The sequence below is a fragment of the Oryctolagus cuniculus genome, chromosome 1, assembly GCF_964237555.1.
Source record: "Oryctolagus cuniculus chromosome 1, mOryCun1.1, whole genome shotgun sequence".
NCBI classification, from domain to species: Eukaryota; Metazoa; Chordata; class Mammalia; order Lagomorpha; family Leporidae; genus Oryctolagus; species Oryctolagus cuniculus.
This window is the reverse complement of record NC_091432.1, coordinates 145,813,297-145,834,795: the sequence shown is the minus strand read 5'-3', so window position 1 is coordinate 145,834,795 and position 21,499 is coordinate 145,813,297. Positions and strand designations below refer to the sequence as shown.

General features: G+C 57.0%; 1 protein-coding gene across 3 annotated transcripts; it reads right to left on the bottom strand.

The window, feature by feature from the left end:
- Positions 1 to 504: 504 nt before the first annotated feature.
- Positions 505 to 19,534, bottom strand: CARD19 (caspase recruitment domain family member 19). Of its 3 annotated transcripts, XM_070050030.1 has the most exons (7): positions 19,239 to 19,455; positions 10,476 to 10,618; positions 8,416 to 8,569; positions 7,180 to 7,239; positions 6,936 to 7,007; positions 5,957 to 6,001; positions 505 to 5,777 (listed from the first exon to the last, which is right to left on the bottom strand). In XM_070050030.1, exons 1-6 carry the CDS (start codon positions 19,243 to 19,245, stop codon positions 5,991 to 5,993), a joined length of 447 nt encoding a protein of 148 aa, XP_069906131.1. In that variant the 5' UTR covers positions 19,246 to 19,455; the 3' UTR covers positions 505 to 5,777; positions 5,957 to 5,990. The 3 variants fall into 3 exon arrangements, with proteins under 3 accessions (XP_069906131.1, XP_008255152.1, XP_008255156.1); XM_008256930.4 differs by lacking the exons at positions 505 to 5,777; positions 5,957 to 6,001 and adding an exon at positions 6,026 to 6,304 and having other exon boundaries at positions 19,239 to 19,534; XM_008256934.4 differs by lacking the exons at positions 505 to 5,777; positions 5,957 to 6,001; positions 7,180 to 7,239 and adding an exon at positions 6,026 to 6,304 and having other exon boundaries at positions 19,239 to 19,458.
- Positions 19,535 to 21,499: the final 1,965 nt, after the last annotated feature.

Genomic DNA, 21,499 nt, shown 5'->3' with positions numbered 1-21,499 from the left:
GCCATGCACCCACCACAAACACCAAGGGATGGACAGAAAACCTAGGCCCAGGAGCTAGTCGGGGTGGAGAGAACAGGGCAGGTGTGACCCTCTTCATGGGGTCCAGGACCCTAACATGTCCTCTCTGGCCTGACTTTCCCCCAGGCCCCTCTGTGTGGCCTGCTCTGGCCCCAGGAACCTGGATCTGTTCACCAGGGGAGCCATGGTGGGGGCACCTGGAGCATAAGTGAGGGGCCCAGCCTACAAGTAAGCAAGAGGACCCGCCAGGTGGAGGAGGTGGCATCAGATTACGGGGAAGCCAGCAGGTGACATTGGATCGGGGAGAATGTTCCCAGTTCTGGGACAGTCTGAGACAAACCCTGAGGCTGGCTGGAGCAGGACCGGTGCTGCAGAAAGAACGGGCTGGGGGAGGAGCCAGCTGGGGCGGGGCAGGTGGGCTGGTCACATAGAAGGGGGGGTGACCACGGGGCTGGCTGAGATGGAAGGTGGTGAGATGGAAGGTGGTTTTCTTTTTTTTTTTTTTTTAAGATTTTTATTTATTTGACAGGTAGAGTCACAGACAATGAGAGAGAGAGAGAGAGAGAGAGAGAGAAAGTCTTCCTTCTGTTGGTTCACCCCCCAAATGGCCGCCACAGCCGGATCTATGCCAATCCGAAGCCAGGAGCCAGGTGCTTCCTCCTGGTCTTCCATGCGGGTGCAGGGCCCAAGCACTTTGGGCCATCCTCCACTGCCTTCCCGGGCCACAGCAGAGAGCTGGACTGGAAGAGGAGCAACCGGGACTAGAACCGGCGCCCATATGGGATGCCGGCACCGCAGGCAGAGGATGACCCTAGTGAGCCACGGCGCCGACCCCAGGTGGTTTTCTTAACCTTTTTATTGTAACGATAGAGAGGCGATTAGATGGGTGGGTAAATGGATGGTGATGGATGATAGAGGAGGTGATGGCGATAGATACGAGAGAGATATAGATGATAGCTGTGACAGATGATGATAGATAATGATGGTGATAGATACAGGAGAGAGAGAATGATAGAGGACAAATGGATAGACGCTTGACTGAACAGAGGTGGGTGGATGGATGGATGCAGAGCATAATGGCTTATTCCAAGTTGTTCCTGGGGAAATGTCCCCTGATGAGGAAGCAGCTGTCACCCCAAGGCCCAATCCCAGCCCCTCACTCCCTCCCAGGAACCCTTGCTGGTGTCTCCATCACGCAGGTGCCCTGCGTGGACACGGCACTCGCCCCTAGCAGGCTGCACACAGCAGTGTGCCTTGTGGGTTGGGGGATCTGCAGGCTCCCTCCCACGTGGCTCAGTCTCCTTGCCGTCACCCTGTGCGGACTGGGCCGGTTAATCCTCTGGTTCTGGATGTGCTGAGAGGGCAGCTGTTAGCTGTTTGCTCGGGACCTTCTCTCCTACTTGCCCACAGGATGGCGGCGGGGCTGGGCAGGGCTGGGGGGGGGCAGTGGTTCCGATTCTGCCCGGTGTCCCTGTTGAAATCGGGGAGCTGACTGTTCTCATCTTTCTCGCAAAGGTTTCTCGTAGGGGACACTAGCTCCATTTGGCTGGAGGAAGTGCACCTGTCTGGGCCTAAGCCCAACAGTCCTCTTCCCACAAAGCCATGGACGTGAGGTCCACACAGCAGGGCCTCTGCCCCACCCCGTCCATGGCTGCAGTGGGGCCATTGGGAAGTGGGGGCCGAGGAGCCCTGAGACCTGGCCCCAGGCCTCCCCTCGGGGCCCTGGCTCCTCACATCTCTGCAGCCCACTAAGATTTGGGGTCCTACTGCCTCGTAACAGGTGCTCCTAGAGCCAGGCCCCAACCCCAGGTGCTGTCCTGCACCGCTGTGCCCACTCCCTGGCAGGGGTCACTATTCTTACACCCACCTTACAGGTGAGAACGAGGCTCAGCAGTGACGGGGCCCCTTGGAGGCTGTCTCAGGTGCTAAGGCAGTGGGGAACATGACAGGCCCCACCCCTCACAGACCCTCATGCCAGCCACAGAAGGAAAGGTGTTCAGACCGCACCCTGTGACCAGGTCTCTGCCCCTGGGCTGGTCTGGAGTTCGTGTGCAGGACGAGGGGCAGGGGCCCCCAGGGAACACAGACCCAAGCAGCGGCAGCCCTAGTGGCCGAGGAGCATCTGGGGACACTGGCAGGGCCATCTGTAAGGGAGAAAGGGTTCAGCCCTGGGACGTTGGCCAGCAGGAACTGGAAATAGCCACCCCGTTCTAGCAGTGTCAGTGCCCCCCACAACGTGACCCCGAGCCTGCAGAGTTGACACGCTCATTACCCCACGTTGTGCAACTTACAGCTGCACTTCTGGGTTTTGAGTGACATGGCCGTCTGTCCTTGCCGACCTGGGCTCTGTCACACGGCTCCTGCCACTGGGCAGCACCCCCATCCTCCTGTGCCCCCTCACCCCCCGCCCCCAGTCTCCGGTGGTGGGAGTTCTCCTACCACTAGCGGCTCCTACACATGTGCACCTGGGAGCAAAGCCTGGGGCCCTGGAGGGGACAGCTGTTCTAACCTGTGTGTCATGAGGTCCTGGAGCAGGTGGCACTCACCTGGGACATCCAGGATGAGTGACAGGTGGGTGTGCCGTGTCCTGCGGCTGCTGTGGGGCACAGCTGGCGAGGGCACAGGTGCCCCACAGTGCTATGCAGGTGCATGTGGCTGGTGGTGGCCTCTTTCCTCTGAGGACTACTACATCCCCAGGCATGGCCACCAATGGATCAGGCGAGGAAGGGGCCTGAGAGGTGCTGAGGCCTGTGCAGGGATGTCCTGCTGTCCTCCCCTCTGGGGCCAGGAGGCAGCCAACAGGGATGCACCTGGCTGTGGTCAAGACTGGCAGACCTCAGCTGCAGGAGCCCAGCCTGGTCAGAGGGCGAGGCAGGTGTGGACCTCAGGGCAGGGCCTGGGTGGTCACAGAGGGGACAAAGCTGGCAGTCCCGGGAGACTGAGGACCAATACCCAGGAGACTGGCGTGTCCTGCTTAGGGGATGGCATCCTGCCCATGGCACCCAGGGAATCGGCCTTACAGGTTATTCCAGCAGCTCCGAGTTCTCCAGGTCTCAGAGCTTCCCAGGCCACAGAACCACCTGTGGACAATCCTGGCGGGGACTACAAACTCAGCACCTGTTGTGGCCTCTCCTGAGCAAGTCATGCCCACTCAAATCTTTTGTCTGTTTGTGTTAAAGATTTATGTATTTATTCAAAAGAAGAGGGGGAGAATATCTTCCATCTTCTGGTTCTTTCCCCAAATGGCTGGTAACACTCAGGTCTGGGCCAGGGTAAAGCCAGGAGCCAGGAACCGCATCCTGGTCTCCCATGTGGGATGCAGCGGCCAAGCACCTGGGCCATCTTTCGCTGCCTTCTCAGGCACACTAACAGGAACCTGGACACAAGTGAAGTGGGGGCAGGTGCTGTGGTGTATCTGTCAAGGCCACCACCTGTGGCGCCGGCGTCCCATACAGATGCTGCTTCCTGTCCCGGCCGCTCCACTGCTGATCCAGCTCCCTGCTCATGGCCTAAAAAAGCAGCTGAGGATGGCCCGACTGCTTGGGCCCCTGCACCCACATGGGAAAGGGAGACCCGGAAGAAGCTCCTGGCTTCGGATGGGCCCAGCTCTGGCTACTGCGGCCATCTGGGGAATGAAACAGGAGACAGAAGATCTCTGTCTCCCTCCAACTGCACCTTTCAAATAAATGAATCTTTACAAGTGGAGCAGCTGGGACTTGAACTGGTGCTGACAGGGGATTCTGGAATCATAAATGCCACAATGCCAAACTCCAATTCACACCCTTGACCCAAGTGTTTGTCACTCCCACCTAGCACTGTCCCCATCACCCAGATGCCTGTCAATATCACCAGGGGTATGTCACCCAGGCATCTAACTACCCCTGGGAGTGTGGAGTAGCCTCCAGAGTCCTGCTGCTCTGAGCTGGGATCAAGGGTTCCTAGAGGAAGGTTCCCAGTTCACAGATGGGCAAACTGAGGCTCTGATCTTGTGGCTCAGGGGTGGAGTGAGCTATACCTGGGGGCTGTCTGCAAAGCCACTTCTCCTCGCTGGGGGGTAGCGTCCTAGCCAATGGGGGTCTCAGAGGCTCTGCAGTCACACAGGAGACCAGATCACCACATCGTGGAGCGCCTGCCTGTGCTTCCCACTCCTGTGTGCTGGGAGAACCTGAGACTGAAGCAGAGCCCCTCGGGGAGCCTGGATCTGAGACCAGCTCGAGACCCAGTCCTGTCCACGGCGGCATCCCATGGGCACGGCCTGCCCTGGAGCCTCCGGAAACCCCCCGTGGAAAGCGCACATTCATGATGATTCTGCAAGTTGGCAGGCGTTCTTGTTTCTCCTAAATAGGCTTGTGAGAGGAAGCGCTGGGGAAGTCGCCGGGAGAGGGCCCATTCCCAGGGCCTTGCGGGTGTGTGCGTGTACTGTGAGTGAATACGCACGGAGTGTGCATGTGCATACGTGCACACTTACGTGCGTGGGCAGGGGCCCACGAGCTCCCCCCTGGCTGCAGTGTGGTCTTGGACTCAGCCTCAGCTTCCTCATCTGTGAAGTGAGGGTAGTGATGGGGTTCCCACAGAACGGGGAGTGCTGGGGTGTCCGCCGGCCCCTGCCCTGCGGGAGGAGCTGCCTGGTGGGTGGTTCGCACTGCTGAATGCAGGAATGCCCCGAGGGGGCTGATGATGGAAGCCAAGAGCAGAGCGCCCAGGCCCTCTGCTGTGCCCACTCACCACCCAGGGCCACAACGGAGGGTCCCAGGACAGACCCCGAGGCCGGCAGGAGCAGGGCAGCGGGGTGCTGTGAGGCTTTTCACCTCCAAAGGTTCTGGGCACTGCTTGGTTCTCAGGATCCGGACCTCCCTCTCCCGGGGGGGGGGGGGGTGGCCCTTGTGGGTGACAAGGACTTGAAGCTCACTTCCTGCCAAGGGCTCTGGATGTAGTTTGTGTGTGTGTGTGTGTGTTTTGACAGGCAGAGTGGACAGTGAGAGAGAGACAGAGAGAAAGGTCTTACTTTTGCCGTTGGTTCACCTTCCAATGGCTGCCGCGGCCAGCGCACTGCGGCCGGCGCACCACACTGATCCGATGGCAGGAGCCAGGTACTTATCCTGGTCTCCCATGGAGTGCAGGGCCCAAGTAAGCACTTGGGCCATCCTCCACTGCACTCCCTGGCCACAGCAGAGAGCTGGCCTGGAAGAGGGGCAACCGGGACAGAATCCGGCATCCCGACCGGGACAAGAACCCGGTGTGCCGGCGCCGCAAGGCGGAGGATTAGCCTAGTGAGCTGGGGCGCCGGCCTGTAGTTATGGTTTACGTGGCCAGCGCCCAGTCCCTGGACCTGCCCAGCCAGCCTGCAGCCTCACTGACTCCTCACCCCCGCTGCCATCAGCACGTAGGGTGTGGCCCCGAGGGCCCCAGCTGTGTGGGGACACAGGGGGCTGACAGGACAGGGAGGAGCCAAGGCTCGGTGACTGGACGGTGACCGAGGCTGGGAGCAGAGACCTGGTAAGGAGGGGTCAAGGGGTCTCCTTGGACAGTTGGGGGGAAGGGAACAAAGAAGGGGTGACCTAACATCCGGTCTCCCTTTTACTAGCTGAGTGACGCCCCCTGGGCCTCGGGGTCCCCATCAGGAGAGCTAACAGCCCCACCTGCTGGGTGAGTGGTGAGGGCTCCGTGCGACCTCGCGGGGAGCTCACCGCTGCTGGGCCCCTACTGGTGTCCCCCTGGAAATGGCCGCAGGGAGGGGCCAGCCAGCCCATTCTTGCCACCTGGCAGGGATAGCAGGGGAAGGCTCAGCAGGGAGTCTGGGGGAGGCTGGGGTGCAGAGACTGATGGGGGAGGGGAGGGAACCTGAGAGGAAGGGGATGGGGGAGGGGAGGACAGTGTGAGAGAGGAATAGGGGGGCGAGTTCCCACAGTGGATGTCCTGCCCTAAGGGCTGGACTCACCAGTAGCTGCTGAATCAGACACATCCAGAATCATCTAGAAAACCCCTGAGACAAGGGAGAGAGAGCGGCTGAGAGGACGTGAACATTTAATATCATTAAGCACCTTGTAGGGAGAAGGCGATATGCTTCTTACAGGAGTTATAAATAATGAAAAACACGCGTAGAAAAGGAAGCGCGGGCCCCCGCAGGCACAGGGGCCTCTTTGGTGGAGCGGCGGGCGGGTCTGCGGCCGTCAGAGGCCCCCCAGGTCATCTGCCAGGAAGGCCAGCAGGTAGCGGCTGACGTGCCTGTCGACGATGACCGGCGAGAAGCCGAGGAGGCGCCGGGCCCCCGGCAGCCCCCTGGAGTCTGGGGGACAGAGGGAGGAGAAAGCTCAGGAACAGCCTGGAAGGGGCCCTGCGTTCCGGCCTGGCCCGCAGCCTGGGAGCTGGAGCAGGTGGGTGCTGGCACCATCACCCCTACCCGCTCTGGCTCCTCCAGAGCGGCGTGTGAACCTTCCGTCCTGCCCCGTGTGGGCTGCAGGCGAGGCCGGCGCCCCACACCCAGCAGCTCTTCCCAGCAAGAGAAATGCATGAGAGAAGGGAGGGGGTGCCCGCAGGCTGTGGCCTTGGCAGCCTCCTCCCCTCAGAGACGCCAGGCCCTGTGGGAAGAGACCTGCTCAAGGCCACAGGTGTGACAGGCCTTCAGAGCCCTCCCCCTCCCCTGAGAAGTCACCATTTCCTGACCTCTGGGAGCCGCAGGGGCTGCAGAGGGCTGGGGGGCTCCATCGACCCTCCTTCCCACAATCCCTGCAAGGTGGGGCCCGACACCGTCCCACGGCACAGGTGAGGAAACCAAGGAGCGAAGAGACCAAGGGGCCCCGATGTGCACAGAGTTTGGGGCGCTCTCTCAGCAGCCCTGGTTGGTGGCTGAGGGAAGCAGCCGGGTGGGGGGGGACCCCACTCTGCTGGTGGTCTGGAGAGGGCCCACTTGCACCCACCTGGTGGGCAGCAGTAGAGGAGGAGCGCCAGGCCCGCAGCCAGGCCCAAGCCCGCCAGGAAGCTCATGGGTCCTGGGGAGAAACAAGTGTGAACAGGGCCCCCCTTCTGTGCCAGCCAGCAAGCACCTTGGGGGGGTCTGTCCACCGAGAGAAAGCCAGGAAAGGAGCCCGACTTGGGATGCAGAAGCCCCGAGGCAGAGACGAGAGAGAGACAGAGACAGAGAGGGGGCAGCGGGGGCGTTACCCCTGTCACTCAGCTCGTGGCTCTCGCGGCCCCAGTCGAGCTCTGTGCAATCTGAGTTCTCTGGAAACAAAATCACAGGGCATGGTTAGTTGTGGGTTGCCAGGGAGCCAGGGGGTCATCCCGACGGGAAGCCCAAGACTGCTGCCACCTCCTGGGGCCACAGGGCCCCATCTGGTCCCCGCATGGACGTACACGGCACTGGGCCAGCCAGGCGTGGCAAGGGGAGGCCCCAGAGGCCCCTGGACTTTGGGATTTTCTCCTTTGGTCTAGCTCCTGTGCTCAGGGAGCTATGGGTCGGGGGAAGGGAGAGTGTCATTCCTGGGGGTGTGGGCACAGGACACTGTGCACGGCCCAAACTTCACTGTTGAAGGCCCGACTGCTGCCAGCATGGGGGCCACCTCCCCAGGTGCAGCTCAGCAGGGCTCCTCCGCCCCACACCCCCTGTGGGGCCTCTCCTGCAGGCTAACCTGCTGCACAGGCCTGGGGGCCAGCTGGGGGCCAAGGTGCTTTGCCTCCCTCCAGCAGGGCCATGGCTTGGCCCCAGGTGTGCTTTGGAAGACCCCATGGAGCAAGGTCTGGGGAGGCCTCTTTGGGGTCTTAGTGGCGTGGCTGGAGGCACCTATGGCTCTAGCCCCTCCTTCAGGAACCTGAGCACAGCGCCTCTGATCCGGGTCACTCTCCCAGCTTGCTTCGCTCTCCCTGGCGCAGCAGTTCAGAGGATTCCAGACCCTTGGGACCCACCCTCCTGAGTGGAGCACACTGCCTGGGTACAAGGCCCTCCAAACCCAAATGCACGAGCCTCTGGCCTGCCACCATGCCTGGAGCTCCGTGCAGAGCCCACATGTGCACAGGCTGGCTACAGTGAACAGTGGGGGTGGTTACTCGGGGCTGCGGGCCATGCTGAGGGCAAGGACAGGCTACTGTCCTCGATGCATGAAGGGGTCCCCACGAGGGAGTCTGGGAAAGGAAGGTAGGACCAGACATGGAGGATGTCACCTTCTGTGTGAAAACTGACAGGAGATAGAGAACAAGACAGAAGAAGAGACGGAGACTCAAGGGAGACGGCTGCATTGCCTGCGTGTTTCTCCCTGGGAAGGCATAGGCTGGTCCCTGGGTGGGGCTCCGAGACGGCCGCCCAGGCCTGGGTGCCTGCACACACACACACACACACACACGGGTACAGAGGACGCCCACACTGTCCAGAGCTGGAGCGCGGCTCAGGGGACAGGGACTTACGCAGAGCCTGGCGGCTGGGCAGGAGGCCATGCAGCGGCTGGGCGTGGATGTACAGGGCGCGGTAGAACTCCTGGCAGTCTCGCTCGCCGCTGTGCTGCAGGTGGCTCAGGAGGTCGCAGAGCCGCAGGCGCAGGGATGCCTTGGGGTTCCGGAACTGGGGGAGAGAGAGGGGCACAAGGGGAGGTCAGGCTGGTGGGGGGGCAGCCATGGGTCAGGGTGGGGTGCTGGGGTCAGACCCCCCAGCCTTAGCTTCCTCATCGGGAGGAAGCACATAGACTGATCATCTCCACTCCCTGCGGGGTGGGAAGCTGAGGCCTGGAGAGACCATAAAGCATGCCACTTAGCGTGGTGTTCTGTGTGTCCTGGGCAAGTCACTTCACCCCTCTGAGAACTGGCTTCTTCATTTGTAAAGCAATAACAAACCTGTGTGGTAGGACTGTTACAGAGAATGAATGAGGTGATGGCACAACAGGATAGCTTCTATTTTTCTGCCTATACAAACATGATTCAAGCATTTAAAACTAAGTTGGGAAAAGACCAGGCTCTTCTGGTGTGTTTGATGGACAAATGTGTGGTTCTGAAGGTCAGGTGGCGCTTGGCCTTGACCTTGTGGACCAGTAGGCTGGGATGGTGCTGCCCCCTGGTGGCAGTGTGCCATTCTACATGGCTACAGGGAACTGGAACTAGACGCAACAGCACAGAAGCTCCTGAGGCAGGTGCAGTGAGGAACCGGGTGTGTGCATGAACTGCTTCCTCTTTGTTCCTATAAACATCTGAAACTTTTCAAAACTAAAAAAAAAAAAATGAAAACGTATTAGACTTTTAATTTTGTGACTGACAGGGAGCAAGAGGCTGGAGGTGGTGGCATGAGCCAAAGTGAGCCAGGGGCTGGTGGGACAGGCAGGGCCTGCCCAACGCTCTTATCCGTGTCCTGGAACTTGAGGCCCTCAGGGTTCCCCAGCACTGGAAGGCTGGGTGAGGTTAGGCCTCCTGGGACAGAGCCCAGAAACTGCCAGCGTAGCACAGAGAGGCTGGAGCTGTGAGACGCCCTGTACCTTCCCATGTAACGGGACAGGCTCAGCGTGCAGCCTGTAGCCTGACCTCCTTGCCCTGAGAGCCATGCGGGCAACTGCACAGCAGGCAGTAGAGGCCTCCTCTGTAAAGTGGGGCAGTGACCGCAGCAACTCACAGCGCCCTCTCTTGGGGAGGACCTGCAACTGCCGTTCACCTGCTCACCTGTCCTCACCATAGCCTGCACACAGGGCTCCTAGGCCTATGACACAAGTCGGGACACTGAGCCCCTCTCAGCATGGCTTCCAGGTCAGGGTGAGACAGGGTAAGCACCTGCCCACCTGGAGCCTCCTGTCCGCCCGTCAGCACAGCCGGCACCATTCTCCAGCCACAAATTTTAAACACGACCAGAAGCCTAAGGAGAGCCCAGCAAGGTGCCCAAAGAGCAGACAGGAATGTGGTACCAAGCCCCCTGCTCCCCCCAGTCTCTAGAAGTACAAGCCTTGCCTCTACTGCTGCCCTGTGCAGAGTAAGTGGAGGCAGCCTGCACCACATCCGTGCACCCCGATTCCCAATGGGGAGCTCCACGTGAAGCTGCCTTCATAAACTCTGCCGCCTGCGGAGCTTCCTCCTCCTTTTCCTGGTCTCACGACTCCGTCTCGCGCTTCTCCCACCACCGGACACCCACGGAGAAACGAAGGCGGAGAGGAAGCGGTGTTCTTCAGGTCAGGTCTGGTGCTGTGGAGCAAGGCCCAGGCCTCAGCTTCCCCTCCGCTCCCCTCCAGGTCTTGTACTGCTGTGTGGTGTGTGTGCCAGGTGCTGTCATGTGTGGTTTCCTGCAGCCTTCCCACAGCTCGGCTAGGGGCCCACAAGCCCGATGATCCGTGAAGAGACTGGGCGCAGAGAAGCTGATGTTCTGGGCTCGTTTTGGGTCCCCCCAAAGAGGCGGTTCCAAGCTCGGGCAGCCCTAGTGCCCAGGGCCAGGTGTGTCACCTTCGACGCCATCCCCTGAGAGGCACCCCAGGCACCCCCCCTCACCTCCTCAGCACCTTTTCCGCCTGCTTGTCGGTGAGGATCTGTGGGTAGTAGCGGTTCAGCTGCAGGATGATCCTGTCTACCTGCTGCTCGCTCAGGCGCCCGCGGCCTGTCAGGAAGGGTGTGTCCTGCACCAGGCGGTCGCAGTAGGTCTGATCTGGAACACACGTGGGAGCAGAGCGTGAGCCACACTGTGGCGGCCTCTCCAGAGGATGCACCCAGGGCATCACAGACAACCCAGCCCACACAGGGGTGCGGCACACAGCGAGACCTGCTCCCACCCGAAGGCGGACGTGTGCAGGTGCAGCGGGAAGCCCCTCCTCCGGCCCCTCAGCTATGCCCAAGAGCGTATCACAGAGAATAAACTCAGAGGGGCAGAGCATCTGCTTTCCCTGGGGCTGCCCACAGGGCCATCTGGAAATGGCTAGGGCCTCGGAATCCTCTGCAGCTCCCACAGCCACGCAGACGCAGGCAGGCTCAGGGGCCCGTGCTGGCATCTCAGGGGACACAGCACGTCAGTGGGGCTGCCAGTGCCCCCAGGAACAGCAAATCAGAGAGGTTTTCTCAGGAACAGAAATGTGTGTGTGTGTGTTTTCTGTTTTTTCAGAATCACATTAAGGCCTCATCAGTACATCTTCTTTCTCATTACGACTGTTCGTTAGAAGGATGTGTCTTCAGAGCAGCTGTGGGTGGGGGAAACACAAGATCCAGCAGGTGCACTGCCTCCCATTTGTGGCTGCCTGACCCATTTCCTCATGTACACAGGGCTGGTGGGGGGCACATTATAAGAGCACAATTTTTATATGTGATTAAGGTTAGCTTGGTATCAATTCAAATTAGAGTGTTAAAATTTTAGGATACTGTATGCAATCTTCATGCTAACCACAGGAAAATATCTATAGAATATATACGTCAAAAGATGTCACTACAAAAAAAAAAAAAATCAGTCACCATTTGGGATGGCCACATCCCATCCTGGAGTGCCTAGTTCAAGTCCTGACTACTCTGCTTCTGATCTAGCTTCCTGGTAATGGGCACCCTGGGAAGCAGCAGGCGATGGCTCAAGTGCCTAGGTCCCTACCACCTATATGGAAGATGCTCCTGGCTTCAGCCTGGCTCAGGTTTGGCTGTTGTGGACACTTGGGGAGTGAACCAGTGGATGGAGATCGCCCTCTCCCTTTGTGTCTTGCCTTCTAAATAAAGAAAAAAAAATTTTTAAGCAACTAAACACATAATGGGAAGCAGTAATGGAGAAAATGAAGGTCTAAAAAGCTGTAGGACAGGTACTGTGGCATAGTGGATAAAGCTGCCACCTGCAGTGCCGGCATCCCATACAGGCGCCGGTTTGAGTCCCAGCTGCTCCACTTCTGATTCAGCTCTCTGCCATGGCCTGGGAAAGCAGTGGAGGATGGCCCAAGCCCTTGGGCCCCTGCACCCATGTGGGAGACCCAGAAGAAGCTCCAGGCTCCTGGCTTTGGATCGGCGCAGCTCCAGCTGTTGTGGCCATTTGGGGAGTAAACCAGCAGATGGAAGATCTCTCTCATTAAAAAAAAAAAAAAAAAAAAAAAAGGTATAGGACATAGAGAAAACAAACAGCAAAATGGAAGAAATAAGTCATTCTTTATCAACAACTATTTTCAATCTAAATAGGTTAAACTTTCTAATCAAAAGGCAAAAATTGGCAGAATTGTTTTTTAAAATTGCTTTTTAAAAAAGGAGCCAACTGGGGCCGGCGCTGTGGCGCAGCAGGTTAAAGCCCTGGCCTGAAGCGCCGGCATCCCATATGGGCACTGGTTTGAGTCCCAGCTGTTCCTCTTCCAATCCAGCTCTCTGCTATGGCCTGGGAAAGCAGTAGAAGATGGCCCAAGTCCTTGGGCCCCTGTACCTATGTGAGAGACCTGAAAGAAGCTCCTGGCTTTGGATTGGCACAGATCTGGCCGTTGTGGCCATCTGGGAAGTGAACCAGTGGATGGAAGACCTCTCTCTCTCTCTCTGTCTCTACTTCTCTCTGTAACTCTTTCAAATAAATAAAAATAAAAATAAATCTTAAAAAAAGGAGCCAACTATTTACTATCTACAAAAGATTCACTTTAGAAAGTGAAAGTCTGGGGGCTGGCACTGTGGCATAGTGGGAAAAGCGGCCACCTGTAGTGCCAGCATCCCTTATGGACGCCAGTTCAAGACCCAGCTGCTCTACTTCCTATCCAATTCTCTGCTATGGCTTGAGAAAGCAGTAGAAGATGGCAGATGCAAGATCTTTATCTTTATCTTTCTTTCTCTCTCTCTCTCTCTGCCTCTGCCTCTCTGTAACTCTGCCTTTCAAATAAATAAATATATTTTTTAAAAGTATAGAGAAAAAATGCTCATACAGATTGTGGCCAAAAGAGAGAGGTGGCAATACCAATATCAAACAGAAGATTTAGGGGTAAAAAAAAAAAAAAAAAAACTGTTACAAGAGATTTTTTTTTAAAAGTATATTGCATAAAAGGGTCAAGTCACCAAGACTATATAATAATTGTAAACACATACACAACAAATATCAGATGCCCAAAATACACTAAACAAACACTAATAGCACTGATGGGAGAAACAGACAGCTCTACAATAGAGGGAGACTTCAATACACTACTTTTAAAAGTAGAACAACCAGACAGAAGATTAACAAAGAGGTCTTGAACACCATCACAAATCGATTATGCTTTAGACTTGGACTGAATACCCCACCCAACAGCAGAGAACACACATTTTTCTCAAATGTATATGGAGCATCCTCCAGGACAGACCACAGAACAAGTCAGGCCACTAAATGAGGCTCAATATATTTTAAAAGACCTTTTTGTCCCTATATCTGTTTTTCATTTTATTTGAAAGGCAGAGAAGGAGACAGAGATCTTCCATCTGCTGGTTCATACCCCCAAGTGCCCACAACAGCCTGTGATGAGCTAAGCCAAAGCCAGTAGCTAGGAACTCCATCCAGATCTCCCACATGGGTGGCAGGGACCCAAGTACTTGAGCTATCATCTTCGGCTTCTCAGGGTATCAGTGAGCTGGCAGCCAGCATCGGAAGTGCAGCCATGACTTGGACTCGGGCACTATGATACGGAATGCAGGCGTCCCAAGCAGTGTCTTAAGCTCTGTACTAAGTGCTCATCCCCACAGGATTTTTCTAATCACATGGAAAGAAGCTATAAATTCACAAATGTGTGGAAATTAAACGACTGATGGGTCAAAGACGATGTAACAGGGAAGTTACAGAACACTTTGAGACAAATGAAAACACACACACACACACACACACACACACACCACAGCACAACCTAAGAGAAGCAGCGAATGGAAGGCTGAGATGGAACATTATAGCTGTAAATGCATACAATTAAGAAAAGACCTCAAATCAATAATTTAAAATTACACCTTAACTAGCAAAAGAAGACCTAATCCAGCAGAAGGAAAATAATAATAACAAAGACTAAATGAAGGGCAAACTAAACCTAAAGCTAACGGAAGGAAGGAAATAATAAAAACTAAAGATAAATGAAAGGAGAGAAGACTCACAACAGAGAAAATTAACAAAACCAAAAGTTGACTCTTGGAAAGGAGCAAGAAAATTTGTAAACTTATAGCAAGACTAAAAAAAAAAAAAGCAGAGAAGACTCAAATTACTAGTATCAGAAATAGAAGTGAGAACATCACTATCAATTTTATGGAAGTTAAAAGGATTTAAGAGAATCTTATCAATATTTGTACACAATAAACTAAGCAACTTAAATAAAATGGAAAAATTCCTAAAAAACACACAATGTACCAAAATTAAACAATCCAGAAGTAGAAAATCTCAACAGACCCATAGCTAGTGGAGATTATATCAGTAATCAAAATTGTCTCAAGAATGAAACTTGGGAACAGATGGCTTTGCTGATGAATTCTGCTAAACATCTAAAGAACCAACATCAGTCCTTCCTAAACTCTTTCATAAAACTAAAAAGGAACATTTCATAAATAAACAAGTAAAATCATACTAAAATGATTACTATGTAAAATGATACCAAATCAGCCAAAGAGATTACAAAAACATTAAACTACAAACCAATACCCCTTATAAATATTGATGCAAAAATCTTCAACTAAATACTAGCAAACCAAATTCAGCAGTATATGTTTTTGGAGATTTAATTTATTTATTTGAAAAGCAGAGAGATAGAAGGGAGGGAGAGAGAGACATACAGAGAGAGAGAGATATCTTCCATCCACTGGTTCACTCCCCAATGGCCACGATGGCCAGGGCTGAGTGAGGCTGAAACCAGGAGCCAGGAACTCCAACCGAGTGGGTGGCAGGGGCTCAAGCACCTGGGCCATTTTCTGCTTCTCCAGGTGCATTCGCAGAGAGCCGGACTGGAAGCACAGCCGCTGGGACCCAAACTGGTGCTCTGATGCAGGATGCTGGCACTGCAAGTGGTGGCTTAACCCACTGTACCACAATGCCGGCCCCACAGAACACTCTAAAAAAAAAAAAAAAAAAAGGGACCAGCGCTGCGGTGTAGCAGATAAAGCTGTTTCTTGCAGGGCCAGCATCCTACATATGGGCACCAGTTCAAGACCTGGCTGCTCCACTTCTGATCCAGCTCCCTGCTAATGCACCTGGGAAAGCACTAGAAGATGGCCCAAGTGCTTGGGGTTCTGCATCCAAGAGGGAGACCCAGAAGAAGCTCCTGGTCCTGGCTTCGGCCTGTCCTAGTTTCTGTCATTGTGGAGTGAACCAGTGGATGGCAGATCTCTCTCTCTGCCTCTATCTCTCAGTAACTCTGTCTTTAAAAATAAATCTTTTGGGGTTGGTGCTATGGTGTAGTGGGTAAAGTCACTGCCTGCAGTGCCAGCATCCCATATGGGTGCTGGTTCAAGTCATGGCTGCTCCACCTCTGATCCAGCTCTCTGCTATGGCCTGGGAAAGCAGTGGAAGATGGCCCAAGTGCTTGGGCCCCTGTACCTATGTGGGAGACCCGGAAGAAGCTCCTAGTTTTGGATCAGCCCAGCTCTACTGTTGCAGCCATTTGGGGAGCAAACCAGCAGATGGAAGACTTCTCTCTCTGTCTCTGTCTCTCCCTCTCCTTCTCTCTTTCTCTCTGTAAACTAAAACTGTTATTATTTAAAAATAAAGTCTGGGGGTGGGCACTGTGGCTGCTGCTTGTGATACCCACATCCCTTACTGGAGTGATGGGTTTGAGTCCCAGCTACTCCATGCTTCTGAACCAGCCTCCTGCTAATGTGCCTGGGAGGCAGCAGATGATGGACCAAGTGCCTGAGCTCCCGCCCATCAGGAGAGAGACCCAGATGAAGTCCCAGGCTCACGACTCTGGTCTGGACCAGATCCGATTGTTATGAGCATCTGGGGAGTGAACCAGGGATTGGAAGATCTTTCTTTCTCGGTCACTCTACCTTTCAAATAAACAAACAAATCTCTTAAAAAAGATTTTTGGAAAATCTCATTACTGAGTTTCAAAGGAAAAATGGGGCTCATAGAAGGCAGATCAATCCCTGGGCTGGGCTGGGATTACCCATGGGCATGGAGGTACTTCCTGGAGGGATGGAAAAGTTCTGTTTTGAATCTACTGTGCTTATGGAACATTTGTTAAAACTTACCAAATGTATGCTAACAATGAGCGCATCAGATGTCAGTAAACTCCTCCTCCTAACAGCCTTGACTATGTATAACTCAGGGTAACCACCTGGGAAAGGTGAGCCCTCTCTGGCTTTGGCCACAGGCTGGACTCAGGAGGTTGCTTGTCTTCCCCTGTCTCCGCCTTCCCCTGGGCTGTCTCTGGACTTCTAAACTCTCCCGCCCCAAGGATCAGACAGCATACCCCTCCCCAGGGGCTCTTGGTGTAGGAGAGGGGGCTGCAGTCCCCTAGTGACCCCACAGACACCTGTCATCCAGAGAACAATGGGGCTGTCCTGGTTCATGGTCACTGCCTCCCATACCCACATTGAAGCCCTCTGACCACTAAATCAGATCATCTGCTTCAGGCCATCGCCATGGCCACAGAGGGAGCAGTAAGGGGCGAGCCTCTCTGGTGGTCGATGGGGGAAGACAGCCTCGCCAGCAGCCCACCACAGTGCAGTGGTCTCGTACAGGGAGGCCCTGCACGGGGCTGCACAGCAGGCTCATGGGTAGTTGGACTCCACTGCCTGCAGCCTTTCTTTTCAGAGTGAAGGTGAATCATCGTCAAGTTCACAGGGCAACCCATGTGCCAGGCACTCTGTGGGCACAACCCCCTCCACTACCTGCTTCTTCCCACCAGCTCTGCAGTGTAAGCCTGACCACCACCCCCATTTTCAGAGGGGAAACTGAGGCAGAGTGGGGCAGTGAGATACCTGCCCGAGACTGCAGTCAGCTAGTGACAGATCCAAGGTGGGGACCAGCCACGGCAGTGTCGCAAGCCTCCTCTGCCCTTCTAGCCAACACACTAATTACCACGGTGTAATCGGCTCTCTGCCAGACCAAGAGCTGGACCAAGGTTGTCTGTCCAGCACTGCCTCCCCAGCGTCTACTGTGCCCTGTGCACAGGGCTGGGCACACAGTAGGCATTCACAAAAGGATTCTGGAATAGCTTGACCCAGGTCCAAGACTGAGGGCTGCTGGTGGATGGCAGCTGGCACCCTGAGCCGCTAGCCTGGCGGGGCCTCCGCTGCCCACAAGCTGTGAGTCACTGCAGTCCTGAGTCACCACAGCCCTGAGTCACCTGGCACGGGCAGCACAGCCCAGGGCTCTGCACTTCCTGCACAAGTCACTGCAAAGCACAAAACACAAGCAAGGAACCCGCCCTGGTGCCAGGCCTTAGTGCACAGGCTGAGGGTGGGCTCACTGCACAAACCTGCGGAGCCTTTGCCCAGCCCCACGTGCTCCCTTCTCGCCTACCTGGTGCCAGCAGTATGGCCCCCAGCGCTGTCACCCCACCATCAACCTCCTCTTCAGCCCGCAAACAAGTCCTCAGCCTGGCCTTTGGGGCCCTGAGGAAGCTGGCCCTACCTGTCCTTAACAGGCCCCTGAGGTCACCAAGTCTTCCTGGCTGGCAGCCCCTACCCCTGCCACACTGCCAGGAAGCCCCACCCCAGGCCGACAATTACGGGTTCATGCAGTTCTCAGCTGTTAATCCCTGCTCGGTCGCTGTCCTGCCGAAGAGGCCTCTCACCGGGGCTGGACACTTCCGCATCAACCTCCCCTCCCAAATCTTTTCCACAAGCCCCTCCTGGCCCAGCTCCCACCCAGTCTGGCGAGAATCACTGGTAACTTGCTGAGCGCCAGCCCTGTGTGCGGCAGGTGTCGGCTTACACAGCTCGCTGGCAGCCAGAGCCCCCGGTCAGTGCACGAGGTGGGGGGGCACTGACCCCAGGAGACTATGGGTCTGCAGCCTTGCAGGGCTGCCCACCTGACCCTCCCAGGCCCGCATTCTATGGGCCTCAGTACAACCTGAAAATGAAGGGTTGTGAGCAGTGTGTAGAGGCCCAGCGAGTAGCTGGCAGGGAGAAAGGGGAGGGCACTGTGTCCGAAGTCTGGGCCTTCAGGACACCTGCCGTTCAGTGGCCTCTCGGCTGAGGGTCCCTTCACGCACAAAGCCTTCTCTGCCTGCCAGCTCCTCCGAGGTGGGCCTGCCTTAGGCTCCACCCACACCCAGCCCCTGGGCCGGGCCTCCTTGGAGCTGTGTGTGACCCATGCATCCTGATGAACTTGCTAAGGGAGCCGGGAAGCGGGGGCCTAGGCATAGGTGCCAGGGCCGGGACTCTCATCCTGGCCCTACCACCAACCAGCCAAGCGCCCGGGGCACTTGTACACACATATGCTATCCCAGGCCTGGTGAACGGTGGGTGCTCAGAATTAGCAACCACAAACACAAAAGGTCCAGAGAGATGACAAGGACAGCAAGCGGCAACTGGGCCCTCCTCTGCCTGGTATCCTGGAAGGCACCAGGTTCGAGCCCTGCAGATCCCGATTTGTGTGCCGGTCTCGGGCCCAGAATCCAGGGAGCACCAGAAAGACTGGCAACTTTCGGGGCCACCCTGATCCCTGGACCATCCTAAGTGGCTTCTGCCTCGTGGGCAGGCCCTAAGGAGTGAGCTGCGGCTTCTGAGAGCTCTCAACACTCCTCAATGGCGCTGCCATGGGGTCAGTCACCTGCCCATCATCCCGATGGGCTTCCCCCACATGGGAAGGTCCAGAGTTGGGTCACCCTGCTTAGCTGGGACCAAGAGCTAAGTGGGCACGGGAAGAACCCCACTCCAAAGAGGCCCTGGGTGGGGGAGAGGGTGGCTGAGTTCACTCTGTCCCCATTCCGCTCGATCTGTCGGGGGCCAGGGGGTGCAACTTGGGGGGAGTCTCCGTAGGCTCCGAGTGAGTGGGGAGGAGCCAGATTACCGCAGACCACAAACTCATCCTCGGGATGCCTGACAGAGACAGAACAGCCCCTTCCAACACCGACCCGCCTACTGCTCCCTCACCTCTCCTTCCACCTCGGGGCCCCGAGCCCCACCCACCTCCCTTGCTCCCCCAGGTTCAATGCCGCCTCGGAGCACCCCGACCGCGACACAACTCCCGCATCCGCAGGTACGATCCACCCCTCAATGCCCTGATCGTAGCCGCGCAGCCTGCGCCAGAAGCACCTGCACGGGAGCCACCTGCGCCTCAGCCTCTTCAACCACACCTGGCGCCCCGCCCTCCGCGCCCGCCCCCGCCGCGCCGCCAAGGTCACTCGGCCCCATCGCCCGGGTTCAAGCCCCGTGCCCACCTGTCATGGCGACGACACGGCACCGCCCGTCGTCCCGGCTGTCCGCCCCTCGGTCAGCCGCCCGCCTCGGCTCCTTTGACCGCCGCCCGGGGGAGGCCTAGAGCCCCACCCCTTCCCTTCAGTCCCCGCCCCAGCTGCGTCGGCTGCGTCGCCGCCGGGCTCTAGCTCCCGCCCCTCATTCACAACACGCCCCCTCCGGCGTCTCCCGGCGTCCTCGTCGTCAGGGCTCTACGCCCCGCCCCTCAGCCAAGACACACCTCTCCGGCGTCAGCCTCCGGCGCCGCCAGGGCGCTACGCCGCGCACTTCGCCCAGGACACGTCTCCTCCGGCGGCGCCGCCTGGGTTCTAAGTCCCGCCCCTCACCGAAGACAGGCACCTCTGGCGTCCGCTAGGAGCGCGGAGTCCCGCCCCTCACCGAAGACCGGCACCTCTGGCGTCCGCTAGGAGCGCGGAGTCCCGCCCCTCACCGAAGACAGGCACCTCTGGCGTCCGCTAGGAGCGCGGAGTCCCGCCCCTCACTTAGTCCTTCCCTCACTCAAGTCCCGCCCCCGCAAGCTTCTCCGAAAGCCGGCGCGCGTCTCTCAGGCCGCGCCCCCATGGTGAACCAGCCCCGTCTGACTCCACCCCTCCTGGTGGCCCGAGCGCTTCCGTCGGCGGCCTGCCCTACTCCAAGCTGCCGCGCCCTGCTGCAGGCGGGGAGGGTGAGACTCCGAGGGGACGGGACTTACCCAAGGTCATGCAGGTGGTCAGCCCTGGACGGAAGGCCAGTGGGGCGCAGCCGTCGTGTCGCAGCAGGTTAAGCCACCTTGGGATGCCAGCATCCTGTGTCAAAGCTCCAGTTGCAGTCCCGGCTGCTTGGCTTCCGATTCAGCTTCCTGGGAAAGCGACTAATGGTGGCCCAAGAGCTTGGGTCCCTGCCACCCACATAGGAGACCCGCATGTAGTTCCTAGCCCAGCCCTGGCTGTGGTGGCCATTCTGGGAGTAAACTAGTCAGTAACTCACAGGGATCACTGGTCTGCCCTGGTGACCTTGACCAAGGGGGTCATTTAATCCGCCTAAGCCTCGGTTTCCCAAACTGTACGAAGAGTGACCTGGGACAAAACGCTGCCTCCCAGCGCACTCCCCCTCCGTCACAGCCCTTCCTGGCTCGGGTGCCCACTTCCAGAAGCTCCCACTCGGGGCTCGTCCTGCAAGACCGGCACACTGCCAAGATGGTGGGGCGGCGAGGTTCTTAGACAAAAAGCACCGGAGACAAGTTTTGGTGAACATGTCTATTAACAATCAAGCACACTTTTTAAAGGGAGGCGGAGGGGGCGTGGCTAATTCAGGGCAACACTGATTCTATAGGATAGAGCTGATATTGGTGCCGCTATGCTTCTCCAGTCAGCTCGAAGGTCACGGAGGCTACCGTAGCCTCCCTGGTTGGCCTGGGCCACAGCCGGGAGCAGTTTACCTGATTGGCAGGCACAAGGCTCTTCAACAGAAGGGGTGGGGAAAATGTGTCCGGGGCTCCTGCCACCTGCCAGCAGGCAGGCTAACCTTGTCCTGCATGGGCTAGGCAGGCAGGCTCACAGGGTCACCCACGTTCCACCTCTATACCCCCCAACCCCACCTGTGCAAATGAGTGGGTCTCAGCCACAAAATGGAGACCTGGGGTCGCTGCCTGCGGTGGTGGACAGTTGTTCACTACTTGCCTGGGCGGGCCTGCTGCTTCCCTAGCAGAGTAACCCGGGCTCCCTGCTTCCACGTGCCCTCCATCTCTGCCTCGGTTCTTCCTTGTGTCCCATCACAGTTTGGGGCAGGCAAGGCCTGTGGAGAATGGGTGCAGTTACTGCTTGGAGATCCCAAAACTCTTGGCCCAGGTGTGGCAGTCAGGACACACCCCTCCCCAAACACAAGGGTGAGCAGAAGCAGGTGGGGTCAGGAAACGGAAAATGACTAAGGCAATGGGTTACAGATGGCTGCAAGGGCCAGCGCTGGGCCAGTCTGAAGCCAAAAGCCAAGAGCTTCCTCTGGGCCTCACATGTGGGTGACAGGGGCCATCTTTCATGTTTTGCCTAGACCATTAGAAGGGAGCTGGGTCAGAGGTGGAGCAGCCGGACACCATATAGCACCCATATGGGCTGCTGGGGCATTGCAGGCCCTCTCATGTTGAAAAGTAATCTGCGGGGCTGGCACTGTGGCGTAACAGGTAAAGCCGCTGCCTGCAGTGCCGGCATCCCATATGGGTGCTGGTTCGAGTCCCGGCTGCTCCACTTCC